At 51.5% G+C, this 20,656-nt stretch overlaps 1 protein-coding gene across 1 annotated transcript in view; it reads right to left on the minus strand.

Annotated features, from left to right (window-relative positions):
- SLC16A2 (solute carrier family 16 member 2) overlaps nucleotides 1–11,109 on the minus strand; it is a 102,519-nt gene extending 91,410 nt beyond the window's left edge. Inside the window, exon 1 of the mRNA XM_074278354.1 lies at nucleotides 10,582–11,109. Coding sequence (XP_074134455.1) covers nucleotides 10,582–10,882 — 301 coding nt within the window. The 5' untranslated portion in view covers nucleotides 10,883–11,109. The remainder of the gene's footprint in view (nucleotides 1–10,581) is intronic.
- Between the last annotated feature and the right edge of the window lie 9,547 nt (nucleotides 11,110–20,656).

The raw sequence follows: 20,656 nt of genomic DNA on the forward strand, positions 1-20,656 counted from the left end.
CCTTCCCCGGCCACAGTCTTAGAAGAGGTGACTTCATTGCCCCTTTCCTTCTCTTCCTCCCACTGAGGGTCTGGATCAGCAGAAAGGACCCCAGTCTCTCTGGTAGAAAGAGCTCTATCTGCAGTCTGGAGTGAAGACCTTTACTCTACTTCCTAAGCCAGGAAAGTCCCTCTCCCCACACCTTGGACAGATAGTTCAAATTCCCAGCGGCATGAAAGGGCACAGTTCCGGAGAGAGGAGGAGGCCAGGAGACAAATACAGCAGTGGACACCTGGGGAATCTTAGCTCTCAGACTCATCAGTTGTGTGACCTATGCCGATGTCTTTACCTCTGTTTCCTTATCTATGAAATAAGGCCGAATATATTTGAATTACCACAGGACTGATGTGAAATAAAGCGGGCAGTCAACAAGAGATTAAGTCATTACTATGTGCCAGGGATTGCCCTAAGTGCCGGCAATACAGAGAGGCCACGGTCCCTATTCTTGAGGAAGTCAAACCCCAAGGCACCAGGTAAAGGGAAACTGAGGCCGCTGTTCTTCTAACTGAGTGAATTCTCATCTCCTCTCCATCTGGCCGTGAGATGCTCCACTGGGGAAATGGGGTTTGGAAATTGGCTACTTCCCCCCAAATGGAAGCCATCAATAGGCCCTCTCAGCAGTGGCCATAAAGGAGCCCTTGACATGTCTCCTCTGGGCTTTGAGTCAGGAGATCAGGGATCGAGGCCTGGCCGTGGCACTAACTTGTTAGATGTTGAGTAAGTCAATTCACTTCCTTGGGCCTCAGTTTCCTTCCTTGTAAAAAGAAAAGGGGGGTGGTGTGTATGATAATTTTTTTATTCCCTAGCTGATGATGTTACAGGATCATAGCTTTTAAGCTGGAAGGGGCCCAAAAACTTCATTGAGCCCAACCCCTTGCTTTTTACAGATGAGGGAACTGAGGCCCAGGGATAGGATGTGAATTGCCTGAAAGATTGTCAGGAGGAGGAGTAGAACTTGGGTCCCATCACCAAGCTCAGAACTCTCTACTATCCCTCCTCCCCATATCCCATGAATTGGAGTCAAAAGGCTCCATACCTTGGTTCAGGTGCTGCTGTTGCCCCACATCTGGTACTTAGGGTACACACATATATATGCAAACACACACACACACACACACACACACACACACACACACACATACATGCCTTGCCCTGGCAATTAGCTTTCAGTGTTCATTTTGACTTGTGTAGGTAAGGCCCAGGGGCTCTGCCAGGCTAGTAGGCCTTGTTCACAGTTAACACTCTGCACATGTTCTGGTTCAGCATCCAGGATTCCAGCTGTGTCACCACAGGCCAAGCATTTCTTCCTTCATATTTCTCATTGATAAAATGCCATGGTTGGCTTAGCTGGACCCTGTCTATGCTGTGCTTACTTCCCATCTTTGGGAGCTCCTGTTCAAATATGATGACCCATTCCTGCCATGTTTGAAGGGTCACAAAGTACTTTCCGTGCAGCAATCATGATAGGAGGGAGGGTGAGAATCACTGCACCCATTATACAGAGGAAGAAACTGAGTGCCCAAGCTAGGGGCCTAGTAAATGCCAAGCGTTTGGTCTTCTGCTTTGTGTTGTGTACCTCCACCCGGGGGTAGCACTGGCTATCAGAAAGCCCATACTCTTGAAGAAGTCAGCTAGCCTCTTGGAAGAGCTCAGGAAACCTTTTTTGTTGCCAAACTGATGGACTCAGTGTGCAGATGGAAGTATATTTTCATTCTCATTGGCTTATTTGTTTGTTTCCTCACCCCCACCCCCACCCAGAGCGGCGGCTAACGTGGAAATTTGTTTTGTACGACTTCACGTTTGTAAAGAGTTTTGGATTTCTTGCCTTTGTGATGGGTGGGGGAAGGGAAGAATCTGGAACTAAAAATAGAATTAAATTGAATTAAAAATAGATTGTGTCAAAAAATAAAGCTACAATGAATCTTTAAAAAAGAAAAAAAAAGCACATTTTCTGTGTGGAGCTGAAGTTTCTGACAAAGCTGGGATTTGCTCTGGCGACTGAGCTGAACCTCGCAGGCCTCGGAACCCAATGCCTTTTTCTGCAGAAGAGGAAGCGCTACTAGTAAGTAGTGCCACAGGAATTCCAAGCCAGGTTTCTAGGGACTCCCAGCCGGGGGCTCTCCCAACAATCCCATAACTGTTGGCGGTGGGGAAGGGGGCCCAGGAGTCTGGTTTAGTACTGCTTTCTGGGCATCGTACTGGTGGGCTGCTTGCAACAAGTTCACTCGGTGGCTCAAGGGACCTTCCCTCTACTCAATAACCTGGCTCTCTAACACCTCCAGGACCACGCCATCCCCCCAGCTCCTCACTTTTGCAGTCTTTACACCTTACAATGAAATCCAAGGACACCGGCTTCCTCCTTACTACTCTCCATGTCTCCAATCTGGGAAAATTCACCGGCTAGCTTTCCCCCCCACCCCTCCTGGCCTGGTGAGCTCTCTCTCCTCACCTCAGCCTTCTGGCTTCCTTCAAGTCCCAGCTAAAGTTCCACCTGCTATGGGAAGCCTTGAAGGGATCCTCATTAATCCTAGGGCCTCAGGTCTATTTAGCATTTCCAATTTATACTGTGTATAATTTGTTTATACATAGTTGCACGTTGTATCGCCTTCCTCTTCCCCAACTGTGAGGCTCCTTAAGAGTGGAGACTATATTCTGTCTGTCTTAGCACAGTGCTGGTGCTTAATTGGGTGCTTAATAGATGTTTGCTGCCTAATGGTCATCTAGTTCTGGCTTAACCTTGAGTCCCTCTAGTCCCTGGGGACCATGCTTCCTGCCCAGCTACTCTCTGGGACCACTGGGGCAATGTGACACCTTTTTTATGAGCAAGGTGTAGAGGAGATGGGGGGAGGAACAGGGAGCTGGACAAGTGGATGTGACCTCTGTTCTGTGGCATTTGTCCTGATAGTGTCCATAGTCCCATCTGTTACACAGGGCACGGGGAGCAAGCCCCAGTAATTGCAATGACTCCAAATCACAGAAAATGTAGATGTAGGGGCACCTATATTCTTAGACCTTTGGGGGGGGAATCTGTTTGTATATGGGATAATATGTGACGGTGTATAGAGGTCCATAAAGAGAATGGAGGCCATGTCTGAGAAGGGGCACAAATATTAAAAGGGCCTCTCTAATGGAGGTTCTCTCTTGACAGAATCCCAAACTCCAGCTGGAAACTGGGGGCAAGTAGAAAAGGGGTCCCAACGTTTGAGTCATCAAATCCAACCTCTTCATTTCACAGAGAGGAACACCGAGGCCTAGAAGAGGGGGACTTGCCCAAGATCACACAGCTAGTGAGTTCATGGCAGAGCCAGGATCGAAAGCTAGATTCTCCTTGTGATTCCAAATTCAGAGCTATTCTTAGCCTACTGAAGGTGGAACAAGTGTGATAAACGGGACCTGAGAAGGAACCCAGTTGTGGAAGAGAATGTCCTTCTTCCAAGGCCCTACCCTGCCCCTGGGAACCTGGAGAGGTTCCCCAAGAATAGGGCCTTCTACCCAGAGCTCAGCCCAGGCCATTAGCACCCACAGTGCCACCTTCAGAGCAGGAAAAAAACATCTTCCCCCTCAAACCCCAAGTTCTCTGCAGGCATCTTGGGAGGCCAGGGGCTGGAGAGAGTCCCAAGCCTTGCCATACCACTGTCCTCCCAGATATAACTCCCCATCTCTAATAGGGGAGCCCTGGGAGACATCCCGATATAGGGGAGAGAACGGTGAAACCATTTACGTCATGAATTTCACCAGTCTTCTCCATGATGTGAATTTATATATGTATGTATTTCCCCTTCAAGAGGGTGACATAAGATTGACTAAGTCCCCTCATGGATCTAATATGCCTCATACTCAATCCTTTTGTGTTAGCCTCTGAAGATGTAAAATACCCCATCTGGGAAGGACCTTAGGATGCACAAGATGTCCGAAACGGGAGGGATGGATGTCACAGGCTGAAGAACACTTACAAGCGAAAATGTCCGAAGTGGGAAGACTGTTCAGGTGGAGGAGGTAAATGTGGAAAGGGGCCTTAGAACTGAAAATGTCAGGGCTTGGGAAGGGCCTTAAACATTATGAGATCCAATCCACTCTGGAAAGAGCACAGGACTTAAGAGTAAAGAACTCTAGTTTTGGATCTTGATTCTGACACTTGCTAGCATGAGCACCCTCGTGTGTGTGTGTGTGTGTGTGTGTGTGTGTGTGTGTTTTAACAAAGCCCACTCTTGTATTGCGCTTACTCAGTAAACCCTCATCCCTTTTCAGGCTGAAAACCCATCTGTTTGTTTAGGACAAGTCAAGAGAGGAAGTGATTCTGGGAAGGACACTGCAAGAGAAAGAAGAGCTTTTCTCCTAGGAAACTGGTATGGACACAGAAGAGCAGAGGGTCTTATTCTTGTACACCACATACAATAAAAAGCACTGCTAAATGCCTCGGGGGAGCAGGAAGGGCCATGGGATGTTCTTTTCAGAGTTGGAAAGGTCCACGGGAGTCATCCAGCCAACCTCCTCATTTTACAGAGGAGGAAACCGAGGCTCAGAACAAGTCATTGGTCCCAGACCATGCCGAAAGTCAATGATGGGGCCGGGGCTAGAATGCAGATCTCCTGGCTACCCGCTCAAGGCTCTTTCCCATGCCAGAAAGCCAGAAGCTTATGAGTGTCAGAAAAATGTCAGCTCGGAAAGCCTGCAGAGTTCCTGAAAGATATGCCACATTAAAGCATTGGCCTTTGAGGCACAAGAGCCGAGTTCAGATCCCTACTCCCTGCTTACCAGTTGTGTAAGTGGGCAAGTCACCTTCCTTCTGTGGGCCTCAGTTTCTTCCTCTGTAGAACGGGGATGGCTAGCAATCTTAGAGCACTATCATGATGATCAATGAGCAAGTGGAGGCAAAGAAAAGACCAAGAATCACTCGAGCATTTGTATGTCTAACTGGACTTTTTAGGAAGCAGCTCCCAGACTGGGAAAGAGCCATGTAGACACACCCCGCCGGGCAGCCCATCTGCAAAGCCTCTGCCACACCGCTCCTTGCGGAAAGGACCCACCCTCACACAAAGGCCGAGGTGGCGGTGGCAGCGGCACTGGCTCCCCACACAAAGGACAACAATAGCCAGTGTCTCCAAGGTCCTTCCTCTGCTCTCCTGCCGCCCCCACCCCCAGCCCTCGGGCATCCTGACACGACATCATTCGCCTACGTGGGTGAGTCACAACTCCCGCCAGGTGAGTGGGAAAGAACCAACGTCACAGAACATACACTGAGACGCACACTGGCAGAGCACAGACAGGCAGAGCGGGGAGGGACCTGAGAAATCAGAATTCGCAGCCTGTGGCCTCCCCGGACAGGCCTCTCCAGGGTCTCCAGCCTCTCAGGAGGGATGGATGGCCTTGGGGAGGGGAAAGTCCGGGGCTTGGAACCCACTCTGGTCAATAGGCCAGTCTCCTCGGAGCCAGGAAAACCTGAGACCAGATCCTACCTTAGTCACTTAGTATACGTGGGACTTGGATTTAACTTTTCTCAACCTCAGTTTCTTCATCTGTAAAAAGGAATTAACAACAACACATACATCCTGGGAGTGTTATGAGGATCGAATGCAAGTCAAAAACAGGCTCCCTGGAGTCCTTGTTAGCCTCCCCTGGGATCCTCTACCTGATCCTCCTTTCTCTGAGTGGCAAACAGCCTAGACCTCCCACTAGGTTGGCATTTTTTAATGGTCCTATAAAAGCTGCTTCTTCTTATGCCCGGTCAGGGGTCTACGGTTGCCTAATTCTAATAGCTGCCTCATTCTGCCTTTCTCTCCGGCTCCAACTAATTGAGGCTGCTCATAACACACGTCGGCACTGTCATTAACTTCTTGATCCTGGCCTTCCGGGGCTGCCTCGCGCAGCCCACCAGGAGCCCACACTGGGCCTCCCCATAGGCCCCCGTCCAAGTAATGCCGTGGGGTTCTAGCGGCCGCCAACCCCGTCGCACAGACTCCATTTAGTGTACCAGATATCAAGGTGTCGGGATACCAGAAAGGCCACCCCATGTGATGTGAAAGGCTAGCTTCTGCCTCTGCTTCCTGCTAGCTGGCCACGTCCCCTTCATTCTCTGGGCCTCCCTCATTTTCCTCTTTTGTAACAGGAGTGGAGAATCTGATCACTAAGGGCCATTCCGAGGCAGTAAGGCACAGTGGTTAGACAGCTGGCCTTGGACACACACACAGACACACACACACACACACACACACACACACACACTAGCTTCAAGACCCTTAGTAAATCCCTTAATTTCTCAGTGTCTCAGGCAAGTCTCTAAGGGCCTAGAGGTTTTAGATGTTAGAGATGGTGTCAATCTGTACTCCTAGAAAGACTTTCTTCCCACGGGAGTCCCATCCTCATTCCTAAGGTTCCTTCCAGATCTGGATTTTCTGAGCATGGTCAGATCGGCTTAGCTTGGACTAAAGATCACCCAAATTTAAAGACAGAAGGGACAACAGTCCCATTCCCTCACTTTCTAGAGGAGGAAACTGAGGCACAGAAGGGAAGTGACTTTCCTAAGATCACACAGGCAGCAAGGCCTCAAACCTCTAGGAACAGTGTGGTATTGTCATTCCTATTTTTCTGCAAGCCTAGAGCTGGGCTGTTTGCCATGGGGACAGAAGCACCTAAGCACCCTCCATCTCCATCCCATTGAGACTGGCTGGGGAGGGTGAGAAGAATGTTCTTTCTCCCAGGGGCCACTTGGGGAGGGGGAGCCCAGCAACAGCAGATGCAGTGATTTCTATGGGTTTCATGTTGCCATTGCCATTGGGGGGGCAGCCTTCTTTCTTCTTTGGGTGGGACCAGTCTTCCTGTCCTCATGCCCCCTCCTCAGTGGTGTGTCTCACACACACACACACACACACACACACACACACACACACACACACGGGATCCCCAAGGACACACTGGTCTCCTAACAACTGGACTGCCTGTTCTGTTCTCTTGGGTTGGGTTCCATGAATCTCCTCCAGAATGGGCTGAGGGCCAGGCCCCAGCCTGCTCCCACCCCCCTCCCCGCTCAGCAGAGAGGGCACACCCAGGGGCCGCAGAGGCAGCCCGTTTCACTTCCAGGGAGTGGAAGACTGGGGAGACTTCAGGTGGACAAATGAACACAGGCCTAGGGCCCTGAAGGAGTGAAATCACAGGGCCATAATAATTCTAGAAGCTCCGAATAACACTGAATAAAGCTCTTCCCTCCCAAGTATGTGACATAGGCAGGACAAGTTCTATTACCAACCTCAAGTCCCAGGATGCCATACGATGTTCGGAATAACTGAAATAAAGGGCCTTGCCCAGGCTTCCAAAGTTGGCAGATGCCAGAATGGGAATCCGAAGCCGGTTTTTCCCCGACTCTGAATCCAACCCTTAAATCGGGGGAAATTAGAATCATAACATTTTCAATCTGCAAGGAGTCTGAGACATGAAGAAAAATGGGCAGGGGCCACCCCTCCCCCATGCCTCCAGGAAGGGGGGGGGGAACTTTATTTAGATCTAGTCTCCCGCTAAGAGTCCAAACACAGAGCCGGTGGTGTGATCATTGCTGGGTCCCCACAAAGATGGTAATGAAAAATCTCCACTGCCACTGGTAGCCCACAGAGCTGGAAATTCGGTGGCTGGAGGAAAATGAGTAAGAGGGGATAAGGAAAATGAGGAGGAGGAGGGGAGCAGGCTGCAAACATTGTTTGACTCAGCTGGAATCAGGACACTGGGCTGGAGGGTTGTTTTTTTTTTTAAATTCAGTTTTATTTTCCTATCAATTTGGAAATCTCTCCCTCCTCCCTTCCCCCTCCCATTGAGAAGGGGAGAAATCGGAAAGCCATCATCATGAAGGAATCCTGGGTAGTAGGTTTGGGACTCAGGCAAGTCACATGGTCCCAGGGGTTTGGTTCTCTAGCCTTTTAAGAGGCCGGAATAGAGCAGTGGGCTCTAAGCTGTGTTGTGCCATGGGTAGCGTGTCTCTATACTCCTGCCCTTAATTGTGGCTTGCCAGCTCACAAGTGAATGTGGGGGTGGCACAATGATGATTTATTATCAGTCAGTATTTGCCCTTTTCATATATCTCTCTGCTAAGGGTCACATAAACATCTCTCTGGCTAAAAGGAGTCGTGAGTGGAAAAAGTTGGAGAAGCCCTGCCCTGATGTAAGGTGGGTATTCCTTTGCAGAATTGCTTTTCAAATATGGAAGAAAAAGCCATTTCAGAGTAGAGTGCAAATTAAAGGTGACATTGTTTTCCCATCTGAAGTGGTTGTGTTTGGGGGTCTGGGGAGAGGGGCTGGAGTCTTAGCTGTTCAGGAAGGGCTGAGGGGGGAAATTCTGTCCCTTCCCAAGAGCCAGTTCTTATGGAGGAATTTGCATTTCAAGCTATTCAGTGCGGGCCTAGGGCTGAGTCCTGGTGCAGCCCCCTCTGACCTTCAGGGCAGCCTCTCCCTTCCCCCCACCCTCAATCCCTGCTATCTTCCCCCTGGGCACAGCCCCAGAGGGACAGCGAGGAAGGGGCTTTCTGCTGCCCATCTGCTGCCAGCAGCTGTGCTGAGCTTCATCCCCCCACACCAAGCTACCAAGAATCCTGTCCAGGACAGCTCTCTGATCGCCAGCTATGGATAGCTCACTCTTCTCCAGCACCTTAAAAGTCTTCTTCCCTCCTATCTACTCTGAAAAGTCATGCGTGTTCCCATTCGACAGATGAGGAAACTGAGCTCAGTGAGGAAAACCAAAATTCATTTATTTAGCCAACCCCCCCCCAAAAAATATATATATATATAAAAGCTCTTTGCTGCTGTTGTTGGAGGGGGCGTGGTGATGTGGTGATGGCGGGGGAGGAGGGGAAGGAAACAAAGCTTAGCTAAAGGAGCTGTCCTCAGAGACTGGAAACCATCTACAAAAGATCGCAGGTCCACCAGCGCAGCCAGCTAGGGTCCCTCGGATAGGCAAAGCCGGGTGTCTGGGCACTACAGCTGCTTTCCACTGTCTCCACAGGCCTTGAGCTAAGGAGACCCCGGAGCTTTCAGCCGGAAGAACCTTGGAAGTGGTTCGTTGTTCTGGCTCCCTCCCGCTTGGAACACCCCTAGAGCCTACCAGTTAGCACACGGGGCCTGGAGCAGGCCCCAGAGGCAGCCGGGGTTTGGGGGAGGGACACTGAAATAGGTCACGTAGGAAGGGGCAACTGCTCTGACTCCCATCCCCACCCCCTGCCTAAGGGTAATGACCTGAGCGAAGTTGGGGCGCAAGGCCCCAGTGACGGCCTCTCGCAGGGCACAGAGGGACCCTCGCCGTCCACTTAGTCCTTTGGGAGCCCTTTGCCCGTTGGGAGAAAGGTCACCTCCAGGCCTCCTGGGTGCATCTCTTCCCCCCCCCCTCCCATCCTCAAGGCTTCCCCGGGGGCGAGAGGGAGGGCGGCCTGGGGCTCCCGGCCCAACCCAGCTAAGTGAAGGCCAAGGTCAGCTGTGGTATCCCGGCGGGGCACCCTAGGTAGGTGCCCTGGGCCGGAGGATACTTCCCCAAGCCTCCGTTCCCTCCCCGGGCGGACTTCTGTCGGCCGCGCTCGTAGGAGGCTTAGGCCCCTTCGCTTTCCTTGCCCCCTCGGAGCCCGCTGTGGTTTAACAAGCAAAGGGGCGAGCGGCGCCCTTGGTGGCTGTGGCTCTGAGCGCGTGCCCGAGCCAGTCTCTCCAACGCGGTGACTTAGGAAGGAGACGGAGACCCCTGCCCCGCAGCCGCAGCTACGCGGAGGATCGAGTCCCACCGGCGGCCCTGTGGCGGACCCCGGCGCCCCAGCCCCCAGTGCGGGTGGGGGGGGCAGGCAAGCCGCGGGCCCAGCCCCGGGAGCTGGGGGAGAGGGGGGCGGGCACCCCGAGGGCAGGGGGCGAGCTGGCCAGGCGAGCTGTAACGGGAACAAAACCCAGGCGCGCGCCGCATCCACACGCAATACCCACACGCGTATATGCACACATGCACACCCGTCCACACGCACGCCTGCCATGTGCCCCTCCGCGCGCCGATCCGCCAGGATTTCTAAAGCGTTTCTCGGGCGACTGGCCCGCGCCGAGCCACGCCGTGCCCCAGAAGCGGGCTCCGCTCCTTGGAGAGCTCCGGGACGCGGGCGGCGCTCGCCTCCCGCTCCTCGTCTCCACTCCTGAGGAGAATTAGGTGGAGATCCTGCCCCCCCCCCGCCCCCCCCACGGCACACACGCACGCACCGAGCGTTTGAAACAAACCCCGGGAGCGGAGGATGGAAATGTCTGCGAGCAGAAAAGTTCGGGGCTGCCGGTGGCGGCCGCTGCGAGCTCCGCCCGCCCGGGGACCTCGCCCGCCGGCCCGAACGGCCCGAGTCGCAGGGACCCGGGCCACGGGGGTCCCCGATGGCGGCGGCGGCCGCGGCGGGCGGGGCGCGCAGGTGGGTCGGGAGTCTGCCCTGGGGGGAGGGCCCGGGCGCACTCCCCGGCCCCCCGCGGCCCCGAGAGGCCGGCCAGGTGAGCGCCGCGGCGGCGGCGGCGGCGGCGGAGCGGGGCTGCGGGGCGTGGGGAGCGGGGGACACTCACCTGCCTTAAACTCCTGCTGGCTCTTCTCCTCTCCCTCCTCCTTCAGCAGCATTGTGTAGATGATCCCAAAGGAGTTCTGGATGCCGAAGATGGAGCCGTTGCACCAGGTGGCGGCGAACACCACGAGCCAGCCGTAGCCCCCCTCGGGGGGCTGGAAGCCCGGGCCGGGGCCGGAGCCGGGGCCGCGGGTGCTCACCGTGAGCTCGGGCTCGGGGCTGCTCGGCGGCTCCTTCTCCTCCGCCTCCGCCTCGGTCTCCCAGGGCCCCTTCTCTTCTCCGGACTCGGGGCTCCGCAAGGCCATCGCGATCGCGGGTGCGAGCGCGGGGTGCCGGGGGCTGCACGGCGCGGCACCGCTGGGCTGGGCTGGGCTGGGCTGGGCTCGGCTCGGCTCTCGGCGCTGCGCGGCTCGGCGCGGCGCGGCTGTTGTTGTTGTTCAGGCTGTTATTGCTCCTGCCGCCTCCTCCCGGCCCAGCGCCCTAGCTGCCCAAACCGTCCCGCGACAGACGGTCCCTCATACTCTCACCACCACCACCACCACCTCCTCCTCCTTCTCCTCCTCCTCCTCCTCCTCCTCCTCCTTGCTCTCCTCCTCCTCCTCCTCCTCCTCCTCCTCCTCCTCCTCCTCCTCCTCCTCCTCCTCCTCCTCCTCCTCCTCCTCCTCCTCCTCCTCCTCCTCTCCTTCCTCCCTCCTCCCTCCTCCTCTCCCTCTCCCCCTGTCATCCCTTTCTCCTCCTCCTCCTCCTCCTCCCTCCTCTTCCTCCTCCTCCTCTTCCTCCCCCCTCCTCTTTCTCTCCCCTTGTCATCCCTTTCTCCTCCTCCCTCCCCCCTCCCACAGTCTGCAGTCGCTACAGGCTTCTCACAGCTTCTCCTCCTCCTCCTCTTCCTCCCCCCCCCCATACCTCGGGCCCGCCCCCTCCCCTCTATAGCCAAACTTAGCCGCCCTTAGTCTCCAGAGGCTGACGAGAGCGGGAGGCGAGGTCAGAGAGGAAAGGGAGAGATCAGACTGACCCCTCGTCCCCAGTCCTCCGGCCGGGTTAAGGGCCCGGATCCCCTGCGGGCACAGAGGGGTGGTGCTGCCGCTAGGGACTGTGCTCCCCTTGGCTCGGACTTATGACCGGGCCCCTTCCCCTCCGACCCCCAAGCGCCAGCCCAGAGCAAGGGGCGCTCTTTGCCCACCTCGGATGGAAAAGGGATAGTTGGGCGTCGGACCCCCACCCCCCTGCCTTCGAGGGGTACCCCCTACCCCCTTGTTCCCAGGGCTGCCCCGCCCTGGCCTGGCTCCCCGGGAGATCGGCCCCAAGGGGGTTCCCCGCGCCCGAGAATAGCGCCGGGGTGGGTGTGGGGCAGCCCCTCCTGGCCCCAAAAGCGAAGCCCCCACCCTTCTTGCCCCCCAGAACGCCCGGGGCCTGCAAATCCGGGGGCCGGGGCGGAGGGCGGCCCCGCAGCGCCGGGCCCCGCCCCTTCGGGGAAGTCAATCAGGGCTTTGTTTGCGCCGAGCCCCGAGCCGGAGCCCGGAGCCGCCGGGGGCCGAGCTGGACGGGGGCCGGGGCCAGGGGCCGGGCAAACGACGCCCGGCGGCCGTGGCAGAGATGGGCACGACGCTGGGGGGCAGGGCCGCCGGAGGAAAGGGCTCGGCGCGGGCCCCTCCCCCTCTGCTCCGGGGCCGGACCGGACCGGAGCGGGCCAGGCGGGGCCGGACTGAGCCGGGGCCGGCAGTCGGAGGAAGCGCAGGACGGGCCCACGGCAGCCCCGGCCCGGGGTCTCGGGCTGGCCTGGCCTGGGGCCGCGGGCGGGGGATGGACTAGATCGCGTATGCGGTGCCATGCCGGCGTGTGCCCTCCGGTCCCTTCCCGGGGCACAGCCGCGCCTCTCCCCGGGGCCCGAGCCTGGATGCTGCAGTCCGTTCCCCTTTCCCTCACCCCAGGGCGGGAGTTCCGCCCCATTGTCTCCCTTCCTCCTCCCCGTACCCCGTCGCCCTCCCCACGGTCCTAAAGAATGGGACGCCAGCCCCTGCCCAAAGTTGGCAGGGGTCCAGAGAAAACTCCCCTCGCCAACTCTGGGCTCCTTATCGGAAGGCTAAAGGGCCGGGAAGAGCGGTTGGGCATGGATTCCAGGGGCCGGGATCAGTCCCTCCTCGGGGGATTTCACGATCCCGAAGTGCACCTCAAGCCTGGGCAAAACGCAGCCTGACCTGCCCATCCTACCGCCGGGAAAGTCGGGAAGAGAAATTCTGCCTTTGTACTCTCGCATCTCCCTGGGGGCCACGGCGGGACCCGGTCTCGGCAGGCGCTGAGACGGCCAGGGTCTTGGCCGTGGCCTTCCCTCATCCCAGGGGACTCATCCTGTGACCTCTCACCCCTAGGGACAGTTAGCTAACGGGACACCTGCATCAGTGCTAAGGTGTTTAAGAAGGCTGTTTCAGTAAAAGCTGGCTTCCTGATCAGGGGACGTTTTGGGGGCAGGGGCCCAATATCACAGCTCCCCATTGTCCCAAGTCTTCTGCTTGTCCCCTTGGAGAGACCGCTTGAAAGTATTCCCCCTCTGCTCAAGAGCTGGGCTTAGAGCAGGGGAGATGGAGGCCGGTGAAGATAGCCAGACGCCCCTAACACTGTTCTCCCCACCACTCAGCTCTAGAATGGAAAACTAGGTTCTAAACCAAACAAGTTAAACAAATGACTCCGAAACGGTTCATTTACCTCCATCGAGAAGAATGGGACAGAGGGCAGAGAGGCTAGAAGGAATTCAGGAAAACCTGTTTCCAATCCTGCCTCAGAATCTGTGTGGCCACAGGGAAACCACTGAACCTCGGTGGACTTGTCTCGAAAGTGGGGATAGCTGTAACACCTACCTACCTTATCAGCTGGTTGTAAGGGCCAAATGACATGATATCCCTAGACTGCTATATAATAGAAGCTATCTTTCAAGAGAATCCTCTAGGTAGAGGTAATCCAGAATCACCCTCCAGCCTCCACTCAGGTACCCATGGAAACTCTCCCTGTTCATCAAGAAAGTTTCCAACTCCCCTGGAGGGAGTAACTCCTTAACTCCTCATTCTCACCATAAATCTCCAAATCTGTTGCCAAAATCTTGTTATTTCTACCTTGGAGTCATCTGTTCCTCCTCACTCACAGAGCCCCCACCCTAGTGCAGGCTGCCCATCACCCCTCTCTTGGACTAAGGCATTATCCTTCTCATTGGTCTTCCTGCCTTGTCTCTCCAATCCATGCTCTACTAGGCTGCAAAGATGATCCCTAAAGCACAGGTCTGATCATGTCCTGTACCCACCCCCACCCCCCCAAAAAAGAAAAGAATTTTATTTCCAGGATCAAGTTCACTATTTGGCATTTAAAATGCTTTAAAGCAAATTTAATGCTTTAGAACAGAGCCCCTTTCTACCTTTCCAGTCTTTTTACACCTTACTTCCCACCGCTCACTCTACAGTCTAGTTACAATGGTTGTTATTTCAACGTGATATTTCATCTCCCCACTGTTTTGGGTAGTTTGATCCCCCCTCGGCTTCACGGAAGGTTCTCCCTCTTCACTTGTTTGTTTCTCTGGCTTCCTTCCAGAGTCAATTCAAATCTCACCTTCTGCAGATGGCTTTTCCTAGTTTCTTAGTGCTTTCCCCTTGCAGATTGCCTTCCATTTACTCTATATTATGTACACACCTAGTTATTGATGGGTCATTTCTCTCATGAGAATGTGAAGTCCTCAAGAGCTGGGACTTTTGGATTATTTTTGGTTTTGCCTTTCTTTGTGTCTCCGGCACTTACCACAGTTCCTGGTGCATAATAGGTGCTTAATAAATGCTTATTGATTGATGACATGCTTTTAAAAATTCTTTTCTAGAGGAAAGCTAGAATGTCATAGGGATGTCTAAAATCCCAAAGCCTAAATGGAATTGCCTAGGAAAAAGAGATTGGGCACTTAGGGAATGGAAAAAAGAGAGACCGCAGGTAGCGAGGATGTTTTCTTATTGTCCATGTTAGGGAAACGATACTGAGGTTACTGGTCTCCCCATTTCCAAATCTCCTCTCCAATCCAGGCTCCGTATGCTGAATCAATTTTCCTAGCAGATGCTTCTGATCATGCCACTTCTTCACTCACACACCTTCAAAGACATCCAACTGCTTACCAAGTAAAAGAACTCCTGACTGGCATTCAAGGCCTTCTGTAAACTGGCTCCAACCTACCTGTCTAGCCTTATCACAGATACTCTTTTGGCACTACTCCAACCCAATTGGCCTACTCTCCAGCCCCAGTTCTTCTCCTGATCTCTTCCACCTCCATAATTTCACTCCCGCCACTCCCACCCTGGGATTCTTGGCAGAATTTGTTCATTTGAACTGAGGTTTGGGCCAGGAATCGCAGACCCTTCTTAATCTGACTCCCACCAATCTTTCCAGCCTTTTCCCACATCAACATAGTCTGCATATTTCATCCAGACTGGCCCACTAGCCATTTGCCCTTTCCCTCTGCCTTTGTGCAGGTGGTCGGGTAGGGCTGAAAGGCACTACCTCCTTATTTCTACTTCTTGGAATCCCTGGCTCACTTCAAGGCGTGGCTGCCTGGTACTCGGGGACTTTTCCCGATTCCCTACTTTGTTACTTTGTTTGTTACACTTTGGTACTAATGTACTTTCCCCACGGAAGCTACTTTACATCATTTTGTATACTTGTCTTTGTTTACTTCTCTGTGTATGTTTTATTTCCCCAGCTCCTTCAGGAGTTTGATTTTTGTCTCTATCCCCCTCACTTATAGGGGCCATTATAGGCCCATTATAGGTATTTAGTAAATCTTTTGAGGGTGGAATTGAGTCATTTTGAAATGACTTGAAATGGCCACACCTTCAGGTGCCTCAGGAGGAGAGGCGATGGACAGAGATGCTGAACGCAGGGTGGCTCTCATCTTGGTCTGTGCCAGGAGGCTATTCATGATAATAAGTGCATTACAGACAAATCAATTGACCGAGGCACAAGGAGCCCACTTCCTGAGAGCCGGGGCAGTCCAGTTCAATAGGCATTCTATTCTTAGAGTAGGGGGAGTGAGGGGAAAAGATGACCAAAGCGATTCTGCCTAGCCATCTCAGCTGGCAAGAGCATTGTGGGGGGAAAAAGCAGATAGGAAGCACACCACGGTAACCCCTTTAACACTATAGTGACTGGAGCAGCAGAACAACTGTATTTGCCCTAGAGCCACAAGGAGGATTGGGGGGGGCAGCTTAGGAGAAAGCGGTTTGATTTATGGGTGCCTATTGGATGAATGAGGAAGTAGATTGGTTTGCAGGTCATGTTCCTTGAAGAAGTAGCATGGGTTATAGATCATCTTGATAGGAAAAAGAATCTATCAATTGCTTCATCTGTTACTGTTGATAGCTGGCTGTGTGTGATCTCCCATTTCTTCCCTGTCTTTCTCCATCCTTTCTTGTCATAATAACTTTATAGACTGGCTCAGCTTCCTCTGGAATGAATGGCATCGTGGCCAACAGCGTATGCGTATTTGTATAAGTTACTAGCATTCTCTGTGGTTCAGATTACATATGGTGATGTATCCCCTTCTCTCATTTTCCACCGGAGACAATCAATACTTGGTAGTGCCATCGTCATTTTTAGCTCTTAAAACTGTGCCTTTGATGGTAAGATCCTCTCAGAGGCTCCAGACAAAATGGAGATTCCAAACAGAAAGCATGATGGGATAGAGTGAATCAAGCTTCCTCTGGTACTGGGCACTGTGCTGCTAAGAAACACGGTCCCTGGCCCCAAGGATTTCACATTCTAACAGAAGGAAACTACATGGAAAAATCTGTGTCTTGTGATTGTTTAGTTGTTCAATTGGGTCTTCATGACCATAGTGCACCAGGCCCTTTTACCCTCTCTTCTCCACTATCTCTGTCCAAGTTCATGTTTAGTGCTTCTATGAAAGATACGTGCAAGATATATACAGTGTGAGTGGGAGGTAATTTCCGAGGGAAGACACTAGTGGACATTTCGTCATTCACCCCGCTGGAGTCGTTTTGGATTTCTTTGGCTTTTTCTCCACGGTCCCCCACCCAATGCTAGATACCTTCCCTCCCTCCCATTCCCCTTTTCAGTTTTCTTTTGTGTGTCATTCCTCATACGACCGTAAGCTTCTCGAGAACAGAGACTATCTTTCTTTTTCATATTTGTGTCTTGCTTTTTCATATTCCTGTGCCTGACACATAGCAGGCATTTGATTAATGTTTGTTGACTGTTGATTACCAGTGGCCAGGGTGGGGAAGGGAGGAAAGGGCTCTTGTAGAAGGCGGGATTTGAGTTGAGCCTTGAAGGAAGTTTATGAAGTGGGGAAGTCGAGGGAAAGCACTCCCAGGTACGGGAGACAGTCAGTGCAAAGGAACAAAGTAAACAGAGTACCTTGTTGGAGGAACAGCCAGGAGACCAGTATCTCTGGAGCAGAGAGTATGAGGAGGAAAGCAAGGCATAAGAAGCCCAGAAAGGTAGGAGGGGTCAGGTTAGAGAGGATTTTGGAGGCCAAACAGAGGACTTTTTCTTTGATCCTGAAATTGGAAGCCTTCAGGAGTTACTTGATTGAGTGGGGGACATGCTATTGTCAGATCTCCACATTAAGGAAGGCTTATTTGACACCTGAGTCCGGAGGCTGGGCTGCCAAGCAGCAGGCTGTTTTGATTGGCCAGTTAGGAAGTGATGAGGACCTACACCAGGGTCTGGTGCTGGACAGAGACTAGTCCCACACTTTCATTTTATGAATTCCAGAGAAACATGACTTCTCCCCTAACTTGCCTATGACTTTTGGTTGGCTGGGTAAGGAGTTGTGGGAGTTTATCTGTGGGAGAGTGGAGAACAGAGGCAATTGGGAAGTGTGGGGGAAGAAATGGATTCGCATCTAGAAGATGCCACTTGAAAGTATGTGTTGGTGAGAGGAAGGAGGCAGAAATTCTCTCCATCATATATTTGACAAAATTACACATGAAGAATGGGAAGAAGAGTGCATTTATAAGGTCAGCTTAACCTCCTTAACTTTAACCTATTATTTTATTATACCTTTTTATATACAAAATATATGCATGAGTAATTTTTCTTTTTTTAATTATAACTTTTTATTGACAAAACATATGCCTGGGTAATTTTTTTTACAACATTAGCCCTTGCATTCCCTTCTGTTCCAACTTTTCCCTTTCCTCCCTGCACCCCCTCCTCTAGATGGCAGGCAGTCTTATACATGTTAAATATTTTATAGTGAAGTAGAAAAGCACCCCAAATGGGACCGTGACAAACATAATCTTGAATCTTTGTAGTTAGAAGTTTATTACTAGTTCTTCACTCCCTACTGCAGATGGTATTCTGACACCCCCAGATGTGCTGTCCTGAGAGACCCGAGTCCTTGAAACCTGATAAGCTTAAAGAAATACCCTTTGCTGCTGCCTGAGAATGACCCCCTTAGAGTGATAACTTTTTTTGTCTCCTGTTTAGAATAGAAATTCCTTGATTATGACAAATGTATCAAGAAACATTTTGATGTCTCTCTTCTTTCTATAAATATGTGGCCCTGAGACCACTCATTTGCTGACCCCCCTGTTCTGTTGGGGTGCAGTCGCTAGCTAGCAATAAACCCTCTTAAATTTTCATTATTTTGGCTGCCCTGTCTTTCTCTCGCCTGGGTACTTCAATAGTATATCCCAAATACAATATATGCATGCAAACAGTTCTCTTGTTGCACAAGAAGAATTGGATTCAGACGGTAAAAATAACCTGGAAAGAAAAACAAAAGTGCAAACAGTTTGCACTCATTTCCCAGCGTTCCTTCTCTGGGTGTAGCTGATTCTGTCCATCACTGATCAATTGGAATTGGATTAGCTCTTCTCTATGCTGAAGATATCCACTTCCATCAGAATACATCCTCATACAGTATCATTGTTGAAGTGTATAATGATCCCCTGGTTCTGCTCATTTCACTCAGCATCAGTTCCTATAAGTCTCTCCAAGCCTCTCTGTATTCTTCCAGTTGGTCATTTCTTACAGAACAATAATATTCCATAATCTTCATATACCATAATTTACCCAACCATTCTCCAATTGATGGGCATCCATTCATTTTCCAGTTTCTGGCCACTACGAAAAGGCCTGCCACAAACATTTTGGCACGTACAGGTCCCTTTCCCTTCTTTAAGATCTCTTTAGGGTATAATTGAATGGGGATTGCTTTGTGGTATCTTTTCTGATTTTACCTTGAGCTATTATTTCACTCCTTAGAAGTTTGTCAAGAAAGTCGAGGATTTTATGGGCATGTATATTATAAATCAAAGGATCTTGGCTCTGTGGGCTGCAGATCAGGGGAAAAAATAGCTTCTGGCTCCCGAGTTAGAATTTGCCAGCCAAGGTCTGGTCTATCACACCTGAGCTCTTAAAGTGGAGACAATGGAGGCAAATCAGCCTGCTCTTGTGGGTAGCTTAGCCCTGTCCAAGGTGCTTTGAGGGGCAGATAAATATATCCAGTATATGCTCTTCCTAAGGGTTGGGGGGAATATGGAGGAAGGAATACATAAGACATAGACTTAAGAAATGCATATAAAGCAGCAGTCCTCTGTCACTGACTCCAAGGGAGTGGACCACTGCTCTGGTCTCTCTCAGGGCCTTGAAACTTGGGGGCCTTGACTATATATCTACTGCAACATGTTGAGGTCCTGAGTCAACTGAGAAAACTACAAAACCTTAGCTTGATTGGGTTCCCTTGGAGGTAGGGGCCAGGTAGGTGGAAGAAAGCTGCCTCGTTCCAAGGTTTATTGTCTATCGTTTCTGTCCAGTTCCCAGGTCAAGGCTACTTCTGTCATGTAGGGTCTTACTGGTTACTCCTTTTCCATCACTAGATCAGGGAACATGGGGCTCTACCCCTAACTTCTCTCAGAACTTGGTTTTGATGGCTTCCTTGGCCTTGATTCCACAGGTACCCAAGAACAAGAACACTTCAGCCCTCTAGACCAGATCACCGAGGCACCAGATGTTTCACTGCCATGATTTTATTTAGGACCAGGGTTGCAGACTTGAGCAAGAATCAAGTACGTAGTCCATGAGCGGTACTAAAAGCGGGAACAAAAGAACTAAAAGCAAATTGAATCAGGCTCCCAGGGACCCAAATAGCAGGTAGTCACTGACCCAGACGTTTGAGCTGACCTCCTGATAGGCTCAACCCTTCATCTCTGGTATTTGAGAGGGAGCATGCTGAAGCCCTTTGCCATTACAGAACCTTGGAGGCTGAAAGCCCAAGTCAAGTAATACTGTCCTCATCCTGTGACCAGTAAACTCCCATATCCTTCTCACTCAATTCCTGTGATCTGGATTCACCTGGGAACCAATTTCCTTCCCTTTCAATCCCTCATTCTCACTCTCCTCTTCCCTGCCTCTCTGGGATCCCTATGTCTATGTATTCTATTAAGTTCTAAGAAATTCATTGTATCACTAACAAGCTTCTCTTTATTTTAGATCCTTTCTGCTCAAACGTCCAGGTTCTTGTACTTATGAATACTACATTTCCTTTGGAACGCATGCTGTAGTCTCATGCCTTTATGATCAATCTTCCTTTCCCTTGCCCTTGCTTGATGATCTAAGTATACATGCCAGTGTCCCCTCCCATAGCTTGCCTGACTTCCAGTTCTTCAATATCTATAACCTGAGCATTCGTTCCATAAAAGTATTTCGATATATATCTGTATAAATTTCCCCATCAGAATGATTTGGCTACATACTCAAAGTTTTGATATGTTGCTTCCCTCTGCCATTTTCTTTGATGACATTTTCTATTGTTTCTATGATTTGTTTGTTGACCTACAGATTCTTTGGGATTAGGTTATTTAGTCTCTAATTAATTTTAATCCTCTCTTCAAAGATCCTTTATTGAATACAACTGTTGTGGTGTTGTATTTGTTATTTCTGCTTTTTTACATTTGTGGAGTTTGTTCATACGTATACTCTTTTCTGTGCCCATTCAGTTATCGTAGATGTCATATCTCACTTTTCTAAAATTCTATTCAAATTTCTATGCTCCATGGAAGACCCCTATCAGGGTGGTGAGTGGTTTCTAT

This window comes from Sminthopsis crassicaudata, chromosome X (assembly GCF_048593235.1).
Source record: "Sminthopsis crassicaudata isolate SCR6 chromosome X, ASM4859323v1, whole genome shotgun sequence".
In the NCBI taxonomy this organism is placed as follows: Eukaryota; Metazoa; Chordata; class Mammalia; order Dasyuromorphia; family Dasyuridae; genus Sminthopsis; species Sminthopsis crassicaudata.